Genomic DNA, 17,394 nt, shown 5'->3' on the forward strand with positions numbered 1-17,394 from the left:
AGTTCCCCCTTGGACTCCTTTCACCCTAAGTCTATGTCCTCTAGCTCTAGTCTCACCCAACCTTAAAGAGCCTTTATGCATTCACCCTATCTGTACCCCTCATAATTTTGTATACCACTACAAGATCTCCCCTCATTTTCTTGAGCTCCAGGGAATAAAATCCTAACCTATTCAACCTTTCCCTATAACTCAGGTCTTCAAATCCTAGCAACATCCGTGGTTTAATGAGGGAATTCTGGAGTTTAGGACCTTTGTAGGTGAAAGGATGCCTGCCAGTAGTGGGGTAATTAAATGGAGACACAAGTGACTGGGAAGTGTGGTTTTGACCCGAAACGTCAACAGTTCGTTCTGCTCCCCCCCCACAGATGCTGCTTGAGCTGCTGAGTTCCTCCAGTAGATTGTGTGTTGCAGAGTGATTAAACAAGCGGGTGATCAAGAGGTCAGAAATGGAGGAGAGCAGAGAACATGGAGGGTTATAGGACTGGAGAAGATGAGGGAGATGGGAAGGGATTTGGTTAATGTGGAGAGTGTGCAAGGGGTGATGGGTGATTGGGACAGTGTGTGTTAAGACAGTTGCTTTGTGTGACCAGCTTCTGGAGAGTGAGATGAAGGAAGCTGGCCTGGAGTGTCTTGGAACAAGTAACAAAGGCATTGGTGGGGGTTAGATAGATATCTTTATTAGTCACATGTACATCGAAACGCACAGTGAAATGCATCTTTTGCGTAGAGTGTTCTGGGGGCAGCCCGTAAATGTCTCCACGCTTCCGGCGCCAACGTAGCATGCCCGCAACTTTCTAACCCGTACGTCTTTGGAATGTGGGAGGAAACCGGAGCACCCAGAGGAAACCCACGCAGACACATGGGAGAACGTACAAACTCCTTACAGACAGTGGCCGGAATTGAACCCGAGTCACTGGCGCTGTAATAGCATTATGCTAACCGCTACACTACCGTACAGCCGCGGATGAGCTGAGGCAGGGATGGAGTGGCCACCGTGAGGTCGCAGTGACACCATGGGAATGTGGTGTGGATCACATATCAGGATCAGGTATGACACCAAGTTTGCAAAGGGTCTGGTTGGATGGTCGCCAGGGAGAGGGATGGAGTCCATGGGATGAGGGGTGGAGTCCGTGGGGAGAAGGGTAGAGTCCGAGCGGGATTGAACCCACAGTTGGGAAGAGTTTTTGATGGGGACTTAAAAATAAGGACTTCAATTGTCCTCAAATCTGATCAAAGGAACATACTGCTCATTCACTACCAATGTCAGACAGCCAAATGATTATGGAACAATGGAAGGATTGAGGGAAGTGGGATGTGGTAGAACTAGATATTCTTCTAGGTATTCTCTTATGGGATCTGGCATTGCTGGCAAATCATAAATTATTGCCCATCCTGCAGTGCCCTTGAGAAGTTGGTGAGATGCCATCTTGAAGGTGTGCCCACAGTGCTGTTGGGGAGGGAGTACTGGGATTTAGACCAAGTGACGATGAAGAGCCAGTGATAGATTTACCAAGCCAGGACAGTGTGCAACTTGGGGAATGTACCAGTGGTGGTGTCCCCATGTACCTGCTGCCATTGTCCTCCTTGGTTCTGGAGGTCATGGGTTTGGGAGGTGGTGTCGACGAATAATCGCAGTGCATTTTGTGGATGGTACCCACTGTAGTCACGGTGTGCTGGTGGTGGAGGGGGTGAACGTTTAGGGTGGAGGATGGCACGTCTATCAAGCAGTTGCTTAGCTCTGGATGAGTGTTGTTCAGGCTGGTGTTAGGAAGGTTTCTGTGGACAGTGGGTGAGGTCAGATTGAATCGTAGCATTGCTGCCCTTTCAACAGCCTGGCACCTTGCGCATTAATAGAACCTACTGAACATCTGTCTAAGTCTCCTGTCAAGAGGCAGCAGCATCTGAGGGGAAAGGGAATAAATTTCTTATCGGTAAAACCCTTGGTTATGCTACTCATCTGTTCTTATTTCCATGAATGTAATAGAAAGAACACATTCTGCAAATGACCATGTTTCATCTGCATGGTTTTAAGTGACCAGTATCACAAGCAGCTACTTTAGCTAGGATTTTAATGGCTGTTTATTTGCTCTATCTGCCGTGGTCCTAAGTTCAGGAATCTCCCCTCTCCTCTCCCCTTTCAGGTCCTCCTTAAAACCTTTCTGAGCAAGCTTTGGCCACCTGCCCTACTAACTTACGTGGCTCTCTGCCAAACTGATTTGGAAATATAAAACCACTCCTTCATCGTCTCTGGGTCTAAGTCCTGGAACTGCCTCCGCACCAGCACTGTGGGAGCACCTTCACCACACCGACTCCAATGGCTCGCCATTGGCAGCTCACCACCACTTCCTCCAGGGCAATTAGGGATGGGCAATACACGCTGGCCTTGCCAATGACAGCCAGATCCTGTAAACAAGTGAAAATGTTCTCACTGCTCTGAGTATCTTGGGAATTTTTTTTGTTCAATTAAAGGTGTAAAATAAATAGTTGTTGTTGTTGTTCTGCAAAATCCCACCAACACCATAGAATCATGGAATGATTGTGGCACAGAAGGAGGCCATTCAGCCCATCGTCCTAGGCTCCACCTAGTACAGCAATCCTGTCGGCTCTTTTCCCCATGGCTCTGCAAATTATTCGCATGTGCCTATCCATAGAATCATAGACTCGTCCAGCATAGACCATTTGGCCCATCTCGTCCATGCTGACCAGTGGGCACCCTTCCATCTTAACCCCATCACCCAGCCCTCTGTGCCTATAATTCAAGTGTTCATCTAGGTAAATGCTTTCAGTGATTCTGCTTCCACCACTCTTTCAGGCAGTGCATTCAAGGTACTCCCCACTCTCTGGGTGAAGAAAGTCCCCCCAGATACCTTCTAAATCCTTTCCCCATTATCCTAAATTAATGTCCTCTAGTTTTATCTACCTCTGATATGGGGGGGGGGGGGGGGGGGGGAAGTTTCCTGCAGTCTACCCTATTTATACCACTCACAATTTTATACACCTCAGTCATGTCCCCTCTTAACCTTATCCACTCTATGGAGAACAGACCCAGTCTCTCCTCATGACTGAAACGCTCCATCCCAGGCAACATCCTGGTGAATCTCCTCTACACCCTTTCCAATCTGTTTTAAACACCCTGATTTGATTCTGCTTTCCACTACCCTTACAAACATTGAGTTCCCCATCATCACCAATTACAGCATAAAACTGTTTTTCCTCTCTTCCTCCTTGTATCCTCTGCTCAAAACTTTCTATCTGTGACCCCTGGCTCCTGAGCCCTCCAACAATAGAAGCAGCTTCCCTCTAGTTGCCCTGTGGTCTTGTACACTTCCAAGTCTTTCAGCCTTTGCTCCAAGGAGAACAACCCTATCTTCTCCAGTCTAACCCTACAGCTTGAAACCCCTCATCCCTGGAACCGTTCCACTAGAGTGATTGATATAAAATGATTAATTGGACCTTGGCTCCACAAATAGCACCACTAAATAAATGCCTCGTCTTTGTGGGAGCATGCTGTGCTCCAGATGGCTACTGAGTTCCCTACAATGTCGACAGTCCAAAAAGAACTTCTTTGGCTGTGAGGCACTTTGGACGTCCTGAGACTTGGAAGAGATTCACAAAAATGCATATTCTTTGTTTTAAGATACAAGCCTTGAGGAAGAGACCGAGGGAGGTTGGAATTGCCTAAAATTTAAAGGACATCGGGTCCATGTTAATGCTCCACACCAACCTTCTCCCACCTCTTGTCAGCTCACATCACCAGCTTAACCTTAAGCTAAGCACTGCTGTTGTTATATTTTCCTCCCTCCCTCATGCTTATCCAACCTGGCCTTAAACACATTAATCCTCTTTACCTTAAATGGGTCTCACTCAGTAAGACACCTTGGTCGGCATGGACAAGTTGGACCAAAGGGCCTGTTTCCATGCTGCATAACGCTATGACAACCACTCCCAGAGTGGCAAGTTGCATTTCCTCGCTGCTCTCTGAGTAAACGAGTTTCTCCTGAGTTCCCTGCTGAATTTATTGCATTTATGACATCAAGTTTAGGACTTTCTCTAAGCTTGCTCTAGCACCACACTCTTGAAACATCCTTTTCATTTTTGGCAGTCCCCTGGGTCAAAGGTGACGTAAGACTCACTGGCCTGTAATTAGCTTATCCTTGCTACCCCTCTGGAATAAAGGAACCACACTTGCTGTCCTCCAGTCTTTTGTTACCTCACTAGTAGCCAACGAAGATGTAAGAAGCTCTATCAGGGCCCCAGCTATCTCTGGTTTTGCCTCCCATGACAGCCTGGGATACATCTCATGGGATTTGAATTCATCTGTGGCTTGCAGGTCCAGACCTAAGAGATCCAGCAATTTAACCACTACACTATCAATTTTGAGTGATGCCTATAGCATGGGAAAGGTGAGGAGGGGTCATAATTGGACAATGTACAGTTGCAGTGTCCATGGGAACAAAGACACAGGTGAGTCATCCTGCAAATCCAAGTCAAAGAGAGATGCAGCACAGAAGGAGGCCCATCAAATCCACACTGACCATCAAGTACCCATTTACATAAATTCCAGATTATTCCCATTTTCTTTTATTCTCCCCACATTCCCATCAGTGGCGTTTAAGAGGCTTTTAGACAAACCAACGAATATGCAGAGAATGGAGGGATATGGATCATGTGCAGGCAGAAGAGAGTTTAAATTGGCATCATGTTCAGCGCAGACATTGTGGGCTGCAGCACTTGTTCCTGTCCTGTACTGTTCATGTGGTGGGTTGGGGTTGATACCCATGCAGTTCAATTATGATGTGGCTCACAACACTCATCACATATATAGTGCCACAGGCAGAGGATCCCCACACTCAGCACAGTCGTGTATCTTATTGTACTGTAACCCCCATTGTTCTCTAATAGAGACCACTGATTATAACTTGTTCACTCAGCGTTTGAACGGTTCGATGATTCTCCCCCTCCCCCATCCTTGTGTGAATTTGATATGAAACTATGAAAGCGTGCCCTGTGAGTGACCTAGTCCAGTCCCTGAAACCCCAAATATAGTAACACTCCAATAATCCGCTGGCTGACTATTCAGAATGCCAGATGGTTTGGCATCTGGCTCACTTTAATGTACAAGGGTCCCAGTTCCCTTGCTCCATTCCCATGTTATCCTCCACCGCCCCCCCCCCCCTCCAGTTTCCATCAACACGGAGAGATTCCACCAATCACCTACACACTGAGGGACATTAATAGTGTCCAATTAACCTATCAACCCACACGTTTTTAGGATGTGGAGGGAAACCGGATCACCCAGAGGAAACCCATGCAATCACAGGGAGAACGTGCAAACTCCACACACAGCACCGGCGGTCAGGATTGAACCTGGGTCACTGGAGCTGTGAGCTGGTGGCTTTACCAGCTGTGCCACTGTGCCAGCCTTTTAATGCCTTTCACATTACCCCAGAGTGGTTTACAAGTAGTGAAGCACTTTTTGAAGTGTACTCACTGTTGTATGACAGCCAATCAGCACAGAGCAAGCTGTCATAAGCAACAATGCAATAATAATCAGATGGTCTGGATTCATGTGAAGATGATGTGGTGCACAGAACACACGAGGTAACCAGGAGACACGAGACTGCAGATGCTGGAATCTGGAGCAACGCAAAACACTGGAGGAACTCAGTGGGTCAGGCAGCATCTGTGGAGGGAAATGGAGGGTTGACGTTTCAGGTTGAGCCCCTTCATCTGGACGCGAAGATAGAGGGGAGATAGCCGATATAAAGAGGTTGGGAGGAAGGGGTGATGTTTGCTGCACGCCCTGTCCGCTCACTGGGACCTCAGCTCACGTACTCCTCTGCCAGTGATCAGGATTCTGGTACCTACCCTCCCTTTCAATTCATGTGGTTCACTGGGAAACATCATCATGTGTAACATATTTTTAAAAAAAATGAATTAAAGGAGCATTTGGATGTTAATAGAAATAACATCCAAGGAAAACTGCCACTTCAAACTCCCTCCACAGAAGTCCTGCGTGTCAAAGTCATATGCACAAGTTATCATGTGCATGGGTGCAATGAAAAACTTACTTGCAGCAGCATTATTTGTTCTTACTTACTTGCACGTGGCATCAGATACACAACGTTCACAAGAAAAACGTAACTAAACAATTGTTACAAGAAAGAACACAATTTGAATTTTTAAAAAAGTTCATCGTAATGCAAGCTGGCCAGAATAATGGAGTTTTACTATAACATAGTTAATACAATGGTCAATCTTTAATGCTCATGCTACATACAATGTACGCAAGCTCTATCCACCTGACAGGGCTTAAGTTTAATGTTTGTCTGATAGGCTGCATCTCCAACAGTGGAGTGCGCTCTCAGTCAACTTCTGTAGTGGGGCTTCAAGCACAGCCTTCCAACGTGGAGGCGAGGGCTGGGCCCTGTGAGCCTCAGCCAATGTGGAAGGATGCAGTACTGGGGTCTACCTTAGTCTTCCACCCGGCTACCTGGTACGAATGATAATGAGTCACCACCTAATAAACCGATAGATCTCCACAGCGTCTTTACTTTGGTTGAGGAGGTTTGGCTTGGTATCGAGCACCCTAGCAAACTTCTACAGATGTCCTGTTGAAAGTATCCTGACTGATTGCATCGTGGTCTGGTACAGCAATTCGAATGTGCAGGAATGTAAGAAGCTGAAGAGAGGAGTGGACTCAGCCCAATACATCACAGGCACATCCCTCCCCACCATCGGTAGTATCTACAGGAGGCACTGCCTCAAGAAAGCAACATCCATCATCAAAGATTACCACCATCCGGGCCATGCCATCTTCTCATAGCTACCATCGGGCAGGAGGTACAGAAGCCTGAAGCCCCACGCCACCAGGTCCAAGAACAGCTACTTCCCTTCAACCATTGTTCCTGAACCAACCTGCACAACCCTAATCACTACAGCTTAGCAACACTATGACCACTTGGCACTAAAATGGACTTACTTTTGTTCTAATTGTGCTTTTTCGTAAAAATTGTGTATAATTTATGTTTTTCTTGTGAACGCTGCTTATCTGATGCTATGTGCCTGTGATGCTGCTGCAAGTAAGTTTCTTATTGCACCTGTGTATACCAGGATGCTGCCTGGATTAAAGCTATAAGGAGAGGTTTGCCAAACTTTCTCTGGAGTGGTGGAGGCTGAGGGGGAAACTGAATAAAGTTTATGATATTATGAGAAGCATAGATATAGTAGATAGCTGGTATCTTTCTCCCAGGGCCGAAAGCATGCATTTAAGGTGGGGGGGTGGAATAAGTCCAGAGATGTGCGGGGCAAGTTTTTATACAGAGAGTGGCAGGTGCCTGGAATATGCTGCCAGGGGTGGTGGTGGAGATACATGTGAAAGAGATGTGTAAGAGGTTCTTAGGTAGGCACATGAATGTGCAGAGAATGGAGGGATATGGACATGGTGTAGCAGAAGGGATTAGTTTAGTTAGGCGTTTAATTAGTTCGACACAACATCGTGGGCCAAAGGGCCTGTTCCTGTGCTGTACTGTTCCATGTTCTACTGGAGCCACCAGAGACTGCAGATGCTGGAATCTGGAACAACAAACAATCTGCTGCAGGAATTTGGTGAGTCCGAAAGCATCTTTTGGGTGGGGGGGGTGGGTTGGGGGGGGGGGGAGGAATTGTTGACATTTCAGGTCGAAACCTGACACAGGGTTTTGATTCAAAACGTTGACGGTTCCTTTCCTGAACGGATGATGCTCAACCTGCTGAGTTCCTCCAGCGGATTGCTTGTTGCCCCTGATAGAACAGAGCAGCTAAGGAGGAGGCTGTTTGGCCCTCCGAGCCAGTGTTGTCTCCACTGATTCCCCCCAGTCATTAGGTTTGGTCCCTTGGTACCCTGAGTTTGCAGAGGGAGAAAGGTCCCTCCCACAGGAACCTTGGTTAACCAGTCCTTCCAACTCTTGTCTCTGCAGCACAAAGCCAGAAGATGTCTCGACGGCGATCCTACAGCAGAAACACCGCCCCAACCGACTCATTGTGGACGAGGCCATTAACGATGACAACAGCATTGTCTCACTCTCACAGGTAGATCAACAACCCATGGCTTCACTGCCCAATCTCTCTGTATTGTCGTTGTCCCAGCTGGGTGAAAGATAGAGACCTACAGCCTGGAAATCAGGCCCTTGGGCCCACAAAGTCCAAGCCAATCATCAAACACCCGTTCCAACTGGTCCTCTGCTCCCATCACCCGCACCCATCTTCTGCCACTCACCCACACACTAGGGGCAAGTTATAGCGGCCAGTTCACCCACCAGTCTGCAAGTCTGGGATGTGGGAGGAAACCGGGGCACCTGGAGGAAACCCACAGGGAGAGTGTGCAAGCTCCGCACAGACAGCACCGGAGCTGAGAGTTGAACCCAGGTCGCTGGAGCTGTGAGGCAGCGGCTTTGTGGCTGGAACAATCTGCCACCCCAAGGTTCATTAATTTTATGAACCTGCAGGACCCTGTTGCAAGAGCAAACACTGGGATTCCCAGGAAGTGCTGGAGACCTTCACCACCAGATAAACCATATGGGTCAACAACAAGGTGGATTTCAGTAGCACTTTCATGCAGTAAAGCCCTCTTTTACAAGGACATCGTAATGCATAAGTAGGCCACCCAGTCCCTCACGTACCCACTAGACAACAAGATCCTGACCAGTCTTTTACCTCAGTGCCACTTTCCAGCACCAAACCCATGCTTGATTGCCTTACTGATTCCCTTAACATCCAAAATCCTGTCAGACGAGTTTGGTGCCTGCTGCCCAGGTGGAATGCAATTCCGGAATTCCCATCCTAGCATGATCCAGTCTCTCCCGTCTCTGCACTCCTCCAATCCTGACCTCCCGATCACCCCCGAATGTAATTGCTCCCCAATGTCGGCTGTGATCCAGCTGCCGAGCCCCAAGTTCAGGAATCCCTTTCCTAAACATTCCCATCTCTCTCTCCTCCTTTTAAGACCCTCTTTAAAGTCCACCTCATTTGCCGTACTTATGATCAACTGCCCTTTCACGTCTTTATATGATTGTCATGGAGTCATACAGCAGGGAAACGGACCCTTTGGCCTAACTGGTGCATGCCGGCCAAGATTCCCATCTAAGCTAGTCCCATTTGCCCACGTTTGGCACATATCCCTCTAAACCGTTCCTATCCATGTACCTGTCCAAGGACCTTTTAAATGTTGTTAATGTACCTGCCTCAACCACTTCCTCTGGCAGCTCGTTCCGTGTACTGACCACCCTCTGAGTGACAAAGTCGCCCCTCAGGTTCCTGTTAAATCTTTCCCCTCTCACCTTAAACCTATGCCCTCTAGTTCATGATTCCCCGACCCTGGGGAAAAGACTGCACATTCACCCTGTCTATGCCCCTCATGATTTCATACACCTCTATAAGATCACCCCTCATTCTACTATGCTCCAGTGAAAAAAGTCCCAACTTGCTCAACCTCTCTCCGTAACTCAGTCCCTCGAGTCCTGGCAACATCCTCTTAAATCTCTTCTGCACTCTTTCCAGCTTAATGGCATCTTTCCTATAGCAGGGTGACGAAAACGGAACACAATATTTCTAATTGCAGCCTTGCCAAAGTCTTGTAGAATTGCAACATAACATCCCAACTTCGACACTCAGTGCCCTGACTGACGAAGGCCAGCGTGCCAAACACCTTCTTCACCACCCTGTCTACCAATGATGCCACTTTCAGGGAACCATGTACTTGTACTCCTAAGTCCTTCTGTTCTACAACACTCCCCAGGGCCCTACTGTTCACTGTGAAAGTCCTACCCTCATTTGTTTTCCCAAAAGGCAACACCTTGCACTTATCCGAATTAAACTCCATTTGCCATTCCTCAGCCCAGTTACTCAGCAGATAAAGATCCCTCTGTAAATCCTGATAACTAGCTTCACTGTCAATGACACCACGTATTTCAGTGCCATTTGCAAACTTCCTAACCATTGCTATAAAGGTCCTGAGATGTTTTGTGACATCAATGCAAGTTGGAATCTCCAAGGTAATCCTGGAGAGTAGATTACTTTTTTTTTGAAGGTGTGTTCTTTGGATGGCCAGCTCTTTCGAGCATGATGTTGCCTACGCTCACCTGGGACGTGTATTTCTTACAGGTCAAAATGGATGAGCTGCAGCTTTTCCGCGGGGATACGGTCCTGCTGAAGGGGAAGAAGCGGAGAGAGACGGTTTGCATTGTCCTGTCGGATGACACCTGTAATGAGGAGCGAATCCGAGTTAGCAGGGTGACCCGGAACAACCTACGGGTGCGACTGGGCGACGTTGTGAGGTGACGGAGGCCACTTGCATTGATGCGGCACCTCTGACGTTGAGACACATCTCAAAAACCTTCTGACGAGGGTCAATGGACAAAATATGATGATCAGCCAGATAAGAGATGAGCTAAAAAGCTAGTTCAAAAGGAAGTAGTCCCAAGAATAGGGAAGGAATTTCATCCTTGGCAGCTGGAACCATGGTCACCAATGGTGGAGTGATTAACTTCAGAGATTATCCAGGGGGCTACCTTAGGAAATTGTAGAGTTGGAGGAGGTTACAGTGATAGAGTGTGACTTTTTTTCAATTATTTATATGGTGTTGGGGTCACTGTCAGCATCTAAGGCTGACTGAGTAGCTCGCTGGAGTTAGTTTGGAACAGCAAAGTGGTGCAGCAGTTAGTGCTGCTGCCTCACAAGCACCAGGGGCCCAGGTTCGATCCTGACCTCGGTTGCTGTCTGTGGGGAGTTTGCACGTCCCCTCCGTGACTGTGCATGCTTCCTCTGGGTGCTCCGGTTCCCTCCCAAATCCCAGGGACGTTCATTGGTGACTGGACATTGCCTCTAGTGTAGGTTAAAGGCAGGAAGATTCAAAGGGGAGTCAATGGACGTGTGTGTAAGATGGTAGGTTGCAGGGGTATAGGGGGTGCAGGAGTGGGGGATTCAGGCTAATGAGGTTAATGGGCTGAATGGTCTCTTTCTGTGTTATTTATAAGATGAGAAAATATGGGAGTGACATTTCCCTCTCTAAAGGGCACCACTTAGCCAAATAACACTTTACGACAATCTGGTTTTCTGGTCTCTATTAAAATAGATTTAATTCATTAAATTTAGGTTCCCCACCCACCCGTGGGACCATCGTTCTGGTCCACGGTTCCCACTTCAGGATCAGTAGACCACTAACGTTACTCGGGTGTTGCTGTGCTGTTGATTGCAAGGAGGGGGATTTTAAGTCATGGTGCTACCAATGTACGTTGGGAGTGGGGGCAGTGTCAGGATGAATGGGACCTGGTGGGTGTTTTTGATGAGCTGCAGGTTACAGAGGGTGGAAACTGGGAGGCTGGTGAGCAGCATATTGGGATGGTCAAGTGTGGTGTGACCCGGGGGTTGGATCTGGAGATGATGTTGTCCAGAAGGTTCTTCGGAAGTCAAGAATGAGGCGTAAATCTTATGGTTAAAGCCATTTTATTAGATGTTCATCATAGTACAGGTCAGATAGGGTCAGCCTGTAGCAGCCAGCAATGTAACAGTAACGAGAAGTAACTGGACTGTAACTAACAAAGGAACATGAGTACATGCTCCCCTTTTATATTGCAAAATCGGTCAGACTGGTCCCAGATAAGAAACCTGTGAGCAGTGACTGAGTCACACTTCAGCTGTCTAGTCAAAGAAACTACAGAAATGTAGAACCAAATATACTACAAGTTACTGAAAGTCCACAGACAAACAGGTGATTATAAAAATACATATAAGCAAGCGTAAAGAAGGCTAAAGCTACAAGTCAAAACACAATAAAACAACATTCTGAATCCTAATCCAACACAGGTATGCAGAGAAGATAAAACAACCTCCAATAATAGCCAACAACCACCACTACTCTCTGGTAGCTCTAAGTAACACACGACCTGCAAATGCTTATACCCTACCTTGGTACTAACCCTAACACTGCAGGCATAATGACAGTGTGCCTTAAAGACTCGATCACCTTTGGTAGCATTGCCCAAGGTAATGAAACACTTGAGATAAGATAATAGTTGTTTAACCAATAAGCCCATCGATGTCTTACCTAGATGGAGGTGTGATGCAGGTAACATGTAGGTATCTCACTGAGGGTAGATTGGGAAGTGGGGAGAGGCAGTAAAACTCAGATAATCCAGCACCAGAATATATTAAATGCTCATCAATGCTGATGTTATACCATAGCTTCTATCACAACACATGTGTCATAAGCCTCCTTGCATACATCTTATGCTTCCTGGCACAGTCTCTTGACTACTTCACCATTAATAGCATGAGTTGTACTGTAAAACTCCAATAATCTGGCATGCTTGGGACTGTGGTGGTGCCAGAATGGCCAATTTTCTGGACTATTGGATGTTATTCCTAATCATCCCTCCAGCACACTTTTCTTCCACTTTTTCCATGTAAAACAGTAGTATAATACAGTTTCCAGTGAACCTGGTGAGTTTAAAGGGAGCAGGGAATATATAAGTACTCCAGACATCGGTTCTGGCTGCAATCCTACCCACGTTCCTGACTCCTGGTGTTCCAGACCTCAGCCCGGACTCCGGCAAGCATTATTTTGTTGAGAAAGGAGGGGAGGGGCAGAGAGGGGAGTGTCTGTGATAGGGTGGGTACCAGGAGAGAGAGAGGGATGCAAGGGGTGGTCTTAAGGGATAAGGTGGGATGAAGGTGTGCCTGCAGGTGGTATAAGCAGGAAGAAATAAATGAAATATGTATAAACAAACAGGGTAAGGATGAACGTCCTCCGTCCCAGGAACACTGCTCCCTCTTCTGTCTGATGGAATCTGACAGCACAGGAAGGTTTGTTCGAAAGCACTTTTTTTTGCTCCAGATTCCTCTATCTGCAGCCCTTGTCACCTCCACGCATCACCTCCCAGCCTCTGCCACTACTTCCTCTCTCCCCTCCTCCATCTGCCTCTCACCCCTCCTCACCTGGATCCACCTATCACTTGCCAGCTCTTGCTCCACTCCTTCCCCTCACTTCATACCGGCTCTCTCCCCTCTACTCTTCCAGTCCAGATGAAGGGTCTCGACCCAAAACGTCGACTGTCCATTTCCCTCCACAGATGCTGCCTGACCCGCTGAATTCCTCAAGCAGTTTGTTTTTTGCTCCAGATTCCAGCATTTACAGTCTATTGTATCTCCCTCCTGTAATGCGCAGGACACTGGGTGTCTTCGGGAAGTTAAGGATTAACCGGTTGCCCAGCTGTCTAATTGTGGCATTATTTGTCCTTCAGCATCCAGGCATGTCCAGATGTGAAATACGGAAAGCGGATTCACGTGCTACCCATTGATGACACAATCGAAGGGCTAACAGGGAATTTGTTTGAAGTCTATCTGAAGCCCTACTTTCTGGAGGCTTATCGACCTGTGCACAAAGGTACGACCAACGCACCATGATTAAGCATATGGCGGATTTGATGATACATTGCTCCATGCCTGCCTGGATGAACATGGCTCCAATAAAACTCAGGACGTCAGTACCATTCAGAACAAAGGAGTATGCTTGTCCAGTGCCCCATCCCACACCCTAAACGTTCATTCCCTACACCACTGACGCACAGTTGTTGCAGTGTATACCATTTACAGAGTGTGCCAGAGTTACTTGTCTGGGCTGATCTGACAGAACTTCCCAAACTGCAATCTTCAGTCCATCACACAAACCACCTTCCCCTCCATTGACCCCGTCTACACTTCCCCCGCCTCTGGAAAACAGCCAGACTCTTGACTGACTCTCTCATACACTGAAGGTGAACTCTTGCTCTCCAAGTGTACCCCGTCGTGGCCCTTGCACTTTATTTGTCTACCTGCACGGCACTTTCTATGTAACTGCAACGTTATATTCTGCACTCAGTTTTCTTTTTACCACTTTGATGTACTTATGTATGGAATGATCTGTCAGGATGGCATGCAAAACAAAAGCTTTTCACTGAATCTCGGTACAAGTGACAAAAATAAACCAAGATCAACACCAGTTGCATTGGAAAGCAACCACCTGCAGCTTCGCCTCGAGGTTACATAACCATCCTGACTTGGAAATATATTGCCAATCTTTCAACATCTCTGGGTCTAAGTCTGAGAACTCCCTACCCAGCAGCACTGTGGGAGCGCCTTCACCACATGGACTGCATTGGTTCAAGAAGGTGGCTCAGTCCCACCTCGTCAAGGGCAATTATGGATTTGGGACGACACAGCGGCTCACCTAACAGGGCTGCTGCCTCACAGCTCCAGTAACACAGTTGTGATTCTGACATCTCCAGTACTGTCTGTGTGGAGTTTGCATGTTCTCCCTGTGACCGTGTGGGGTTTCCCCCGGGTCTCCAGTTTCCTCCCACATCCCAAAGATGTGCAGGTTAGCAGTTTAATTGCCTGCTGTAGACAGATAAGATATCTTTATTAGTCACATGTACATCGAAACACACAGTGAAATACATCTTTTGCGTAGAGTGTTCCGGGGGCAGCCCGCAAGTGTCGCCACGCTTCTGGCGCCAGCATAGCATGCCCACAACTTCCTAACCCGTACGTCTTTCAAATGTGGGAGGAAACCGGAGCACCTGGAGGAAACCTATGCAGACACGGGGAGAATGTACAAACTCCTTACAGACAGCGGCCGGAATTGAACCCTGGTCACTGACACTGTAATAGCGTTGCGCTAACCGCTACACTACTGTGACGTACACACTAGAGGCAATTTACAGCAGCAAAATTGTTCTGGATGGCACTGACGTTCTACGTGATAGAATCTGGGGAGAGTTGATGGGAGTGCAGGGAGAATAAATGGGAGTCGGGTAGGATTTGTGTAGCTCAGTGTTTGATGATTGGCAAAGAATCTGTGGTCCGAAGAGTATGCTGTATGACTCTATGGGTGGACAATAAATACTGTGCTTGCTAGCAACTCCATACATGAGTAAAAAAAGCAATATAATGTATTCCAGATGCTGTGTGAAATAAGAAATAAAACCAGAAAATGCTGGAAATAGTAAGTCGGGTTGCATCTGTGGAGAGAGAAACAGAGTCATGTTTTGGGTCAACAGTCTTCACTCAGAACTAAAGAAAAGTTAGATTTTCAATCATTCTCCAATCCTCACCGCTCCAGTGATGTAGGTTCAATCCCGTTCTCTGCTGCTAGAAATGTCTTCACTCAGAGGGGTGTGAATCTTCGGTGTATTAATGCCCGGGGAGTAGAAGGTGATCAGTCATTGGAGAGATTTGTAGATTCTTGGTCACAGTGAAATAGAGGGTGGGTTTGGAAATCAGGTGGAAAAGTGGACGAGTTAAAGGATCAGCTCTCCAAACAGATGAAGGGTCTCGACTCGAAACGTCGACTGTCCATTTCTCTCCATAGATGCCGCCTGACCTGCTGAGTTCCTCCAGCGCTTTGTGTGTTGAGTTAAAGGATCAGCCATGATCGCTGATTGGCGGAGTGGAATTGAGGGGTTGAATAATCTGTTCACCCTTTGTAACCTAACTTGGGGACTGGACATGGGACCTTCCCAAAATAGGGTTGGGGTGGAATGGAGCTGACTAATGATTGTGTGTGTGTATTTTTTACAGGAGACATCTTCTTGATCCGTGGAGGTATGCGAGCTGTAGAATTCAAGGTGGTGGAGACTGACCCCTCACCCCATTGCATCGTGGCTCCAGACACAATTCTGCACTGTGAGGGTGAGCCAATCAAACGAGAGGTAAGGGCACCCCCTGCTCACTTTACAGTCCCATCACACCCCCCAAGAGTGATGCCAACTCCCGGAGGCCAGAGTTAACTGAAGCCAAACAACACTTGCAGGTCTGAGGCTTCAGCCTGAGCACATGGAGACTGGGAAGAGGTGACGTCCAACAGAGAGTGCCTCTGGAACCCAATCACTTAGGTGATGAGGGCAAAAGATTCCCGATCGTTGTGGGTGTTCCTTTATTAAAGGAACAAAAGATCGGGCTGCGTCTTGAAGCAAAATACCACAGATGCTGAAAGATTGAAATGAAGCTGGAAATACTCAGAGGATCAGGCAGCATCTGTGGGGAGAGAAACGGGAGTTAACGCTTCAGTTCTCTCCCCACAGCTTATTCAACTGCAAACCAGCCTCCCCTCCATTGACTCCGTCAATGCTTTCTGCTGCATCAGGAAAGCAGCCAACATAATCAAGGACCCCTCTCACCCCGATCACTCTCTCTTCTCCCCCTCCCTTCAGGCAGAGAAGATAAAAAGCCTGAGAGAGCACACCACTGGAGTCAAGGAGAGTTTCTATCCTGCTGATGTCAGACCCTTGAATGAACCTCTCGTACACTAAAGATGAACTCTTGATTACCCAATTGTTGTGGCCCTTGCACTTTATTTGTCTACCTGCACTGCACTTTTCTCTGCAGCTGATGCACTCTATTCTGCATTCTGTTTTCCTTTTTATTACATTGTACTTATATGTGGCATGATCTGCCTGGTTGGCATTGCAAACAAATGTTTTTCACTGTATCTTGGTACACATGACAATAATAAACCAACCTTGCCAACTTTGCCGTTTACCTCATTGCAGTTTGTGGTAGACATTGACAGCTGTGTCTCCTGCATGACAGTAATGACCTTGTGGTGACTGTGAACTGAGTCACTGGAGACACACTGAAGCTGGTTGATATAAACGATCTTTATTCGTCACGACTAGCAGCCATTCTCCTGGAGACCCTCTCAGTAGAGTCTCCCTGAACCCAAAGTACATCAAATTTTTATTCTCTTTAAGAACAAAGGTAACAGCAGGTGATTCAATACGGTTTCAATAGCTGCAGTGGCGTCACTTACTTCACTGTACTGAATCTGACAATGCTGCCATTGAGTTACATATCTGTGTTGGGAGACACCTCTGAATGTTCAGACACCTTTGATGGGACTAACTAATCGCATGAATGGTCTAAAAGCTTTTGAGGACAGAGAACCAGACACCTAAAATTAATGGTGTGAGGGCTGACTCTCTGAGGGCGCAAGTATCCCAACTATTGATCGAGCAGATATGCCTGTGACCATGTTGTATGTGCTAAGTGACAGTATCAGTCAGGTCTGCAAGCTTCCTCGAACCCTGTCGCAATGGTGCAAAATAACTTAGCCATAGTTCCGTGGTTTGATGTAGGCCGGTTAACATAACCCCTTTGTTTTAGTTTGGCTGATGCTTAAGAGAACGTCTCATGGTCTCATCACTTTGCAAACCATATCTCTTGAGGGCACAGGTTTAAGATGAGAGGGGAAAGATTTAAAAGGGACCTGATTTAAAAGCCCCCTTGCTGTGGGTCAATAACCTGTGCTCTGTAGACAATGTTTTTTTGCAAAGCTGCCCTTCTAACTTCAAATTTGATAACTGCTTGCAATTTACATTA

At 47.2% G+C, this 17,394-nt stretch overlaps 1 protein-coding gene across 1 annotated transcript in view; it reads left to right on the forward strand.

Annotated features, from left to right (window-relative positions):
• The window catches only part of LOC127585033 (transitional endoplasmic reticulum ATPase-like), a 52,817-nt gene that overhangs the window by 1,428 nt on the left and 33,995 nt on the right, over window positions 1-17,394 (forward strand). The window contains exons 2-5 of the mRNA XM_052042158.1: window positions 7,959-8,070; window positions 10,141-10,313; window positions 13,278-13,420; window positions 15,595-15,725. Coding sequence (XP_051898118.1) covers window positions 7,959-8,070; window positions 10,141-10,313; window positions 13,278-13,420; window positions 15,595-15,725 — 559 coding nt within the window. The remainder of the gene's footprint in view (window positions 1-7,958; window positions 8,071-10,140; window positions 10,314-13,277; window positions 13,421-15,594; window positions 15,726-17,394) is intronic.

The sequence above is a fragment of the Pristis pectinata genome, chromosome 31 (genome assembly GCF_009764475.1).
Source record: "Pristis pectinata isolate sPriPec2 chromosome 31, sPriPec2.1.pri, whole genome shotgun sequence".
NCBI classification, from domain to species: domain Eukaryota; kingdom Metazoa; phylum Chordata; class Chondrichthyes; order Rhinopristiformes; family Pristidae; genus Pristis; species Pristis pectinata.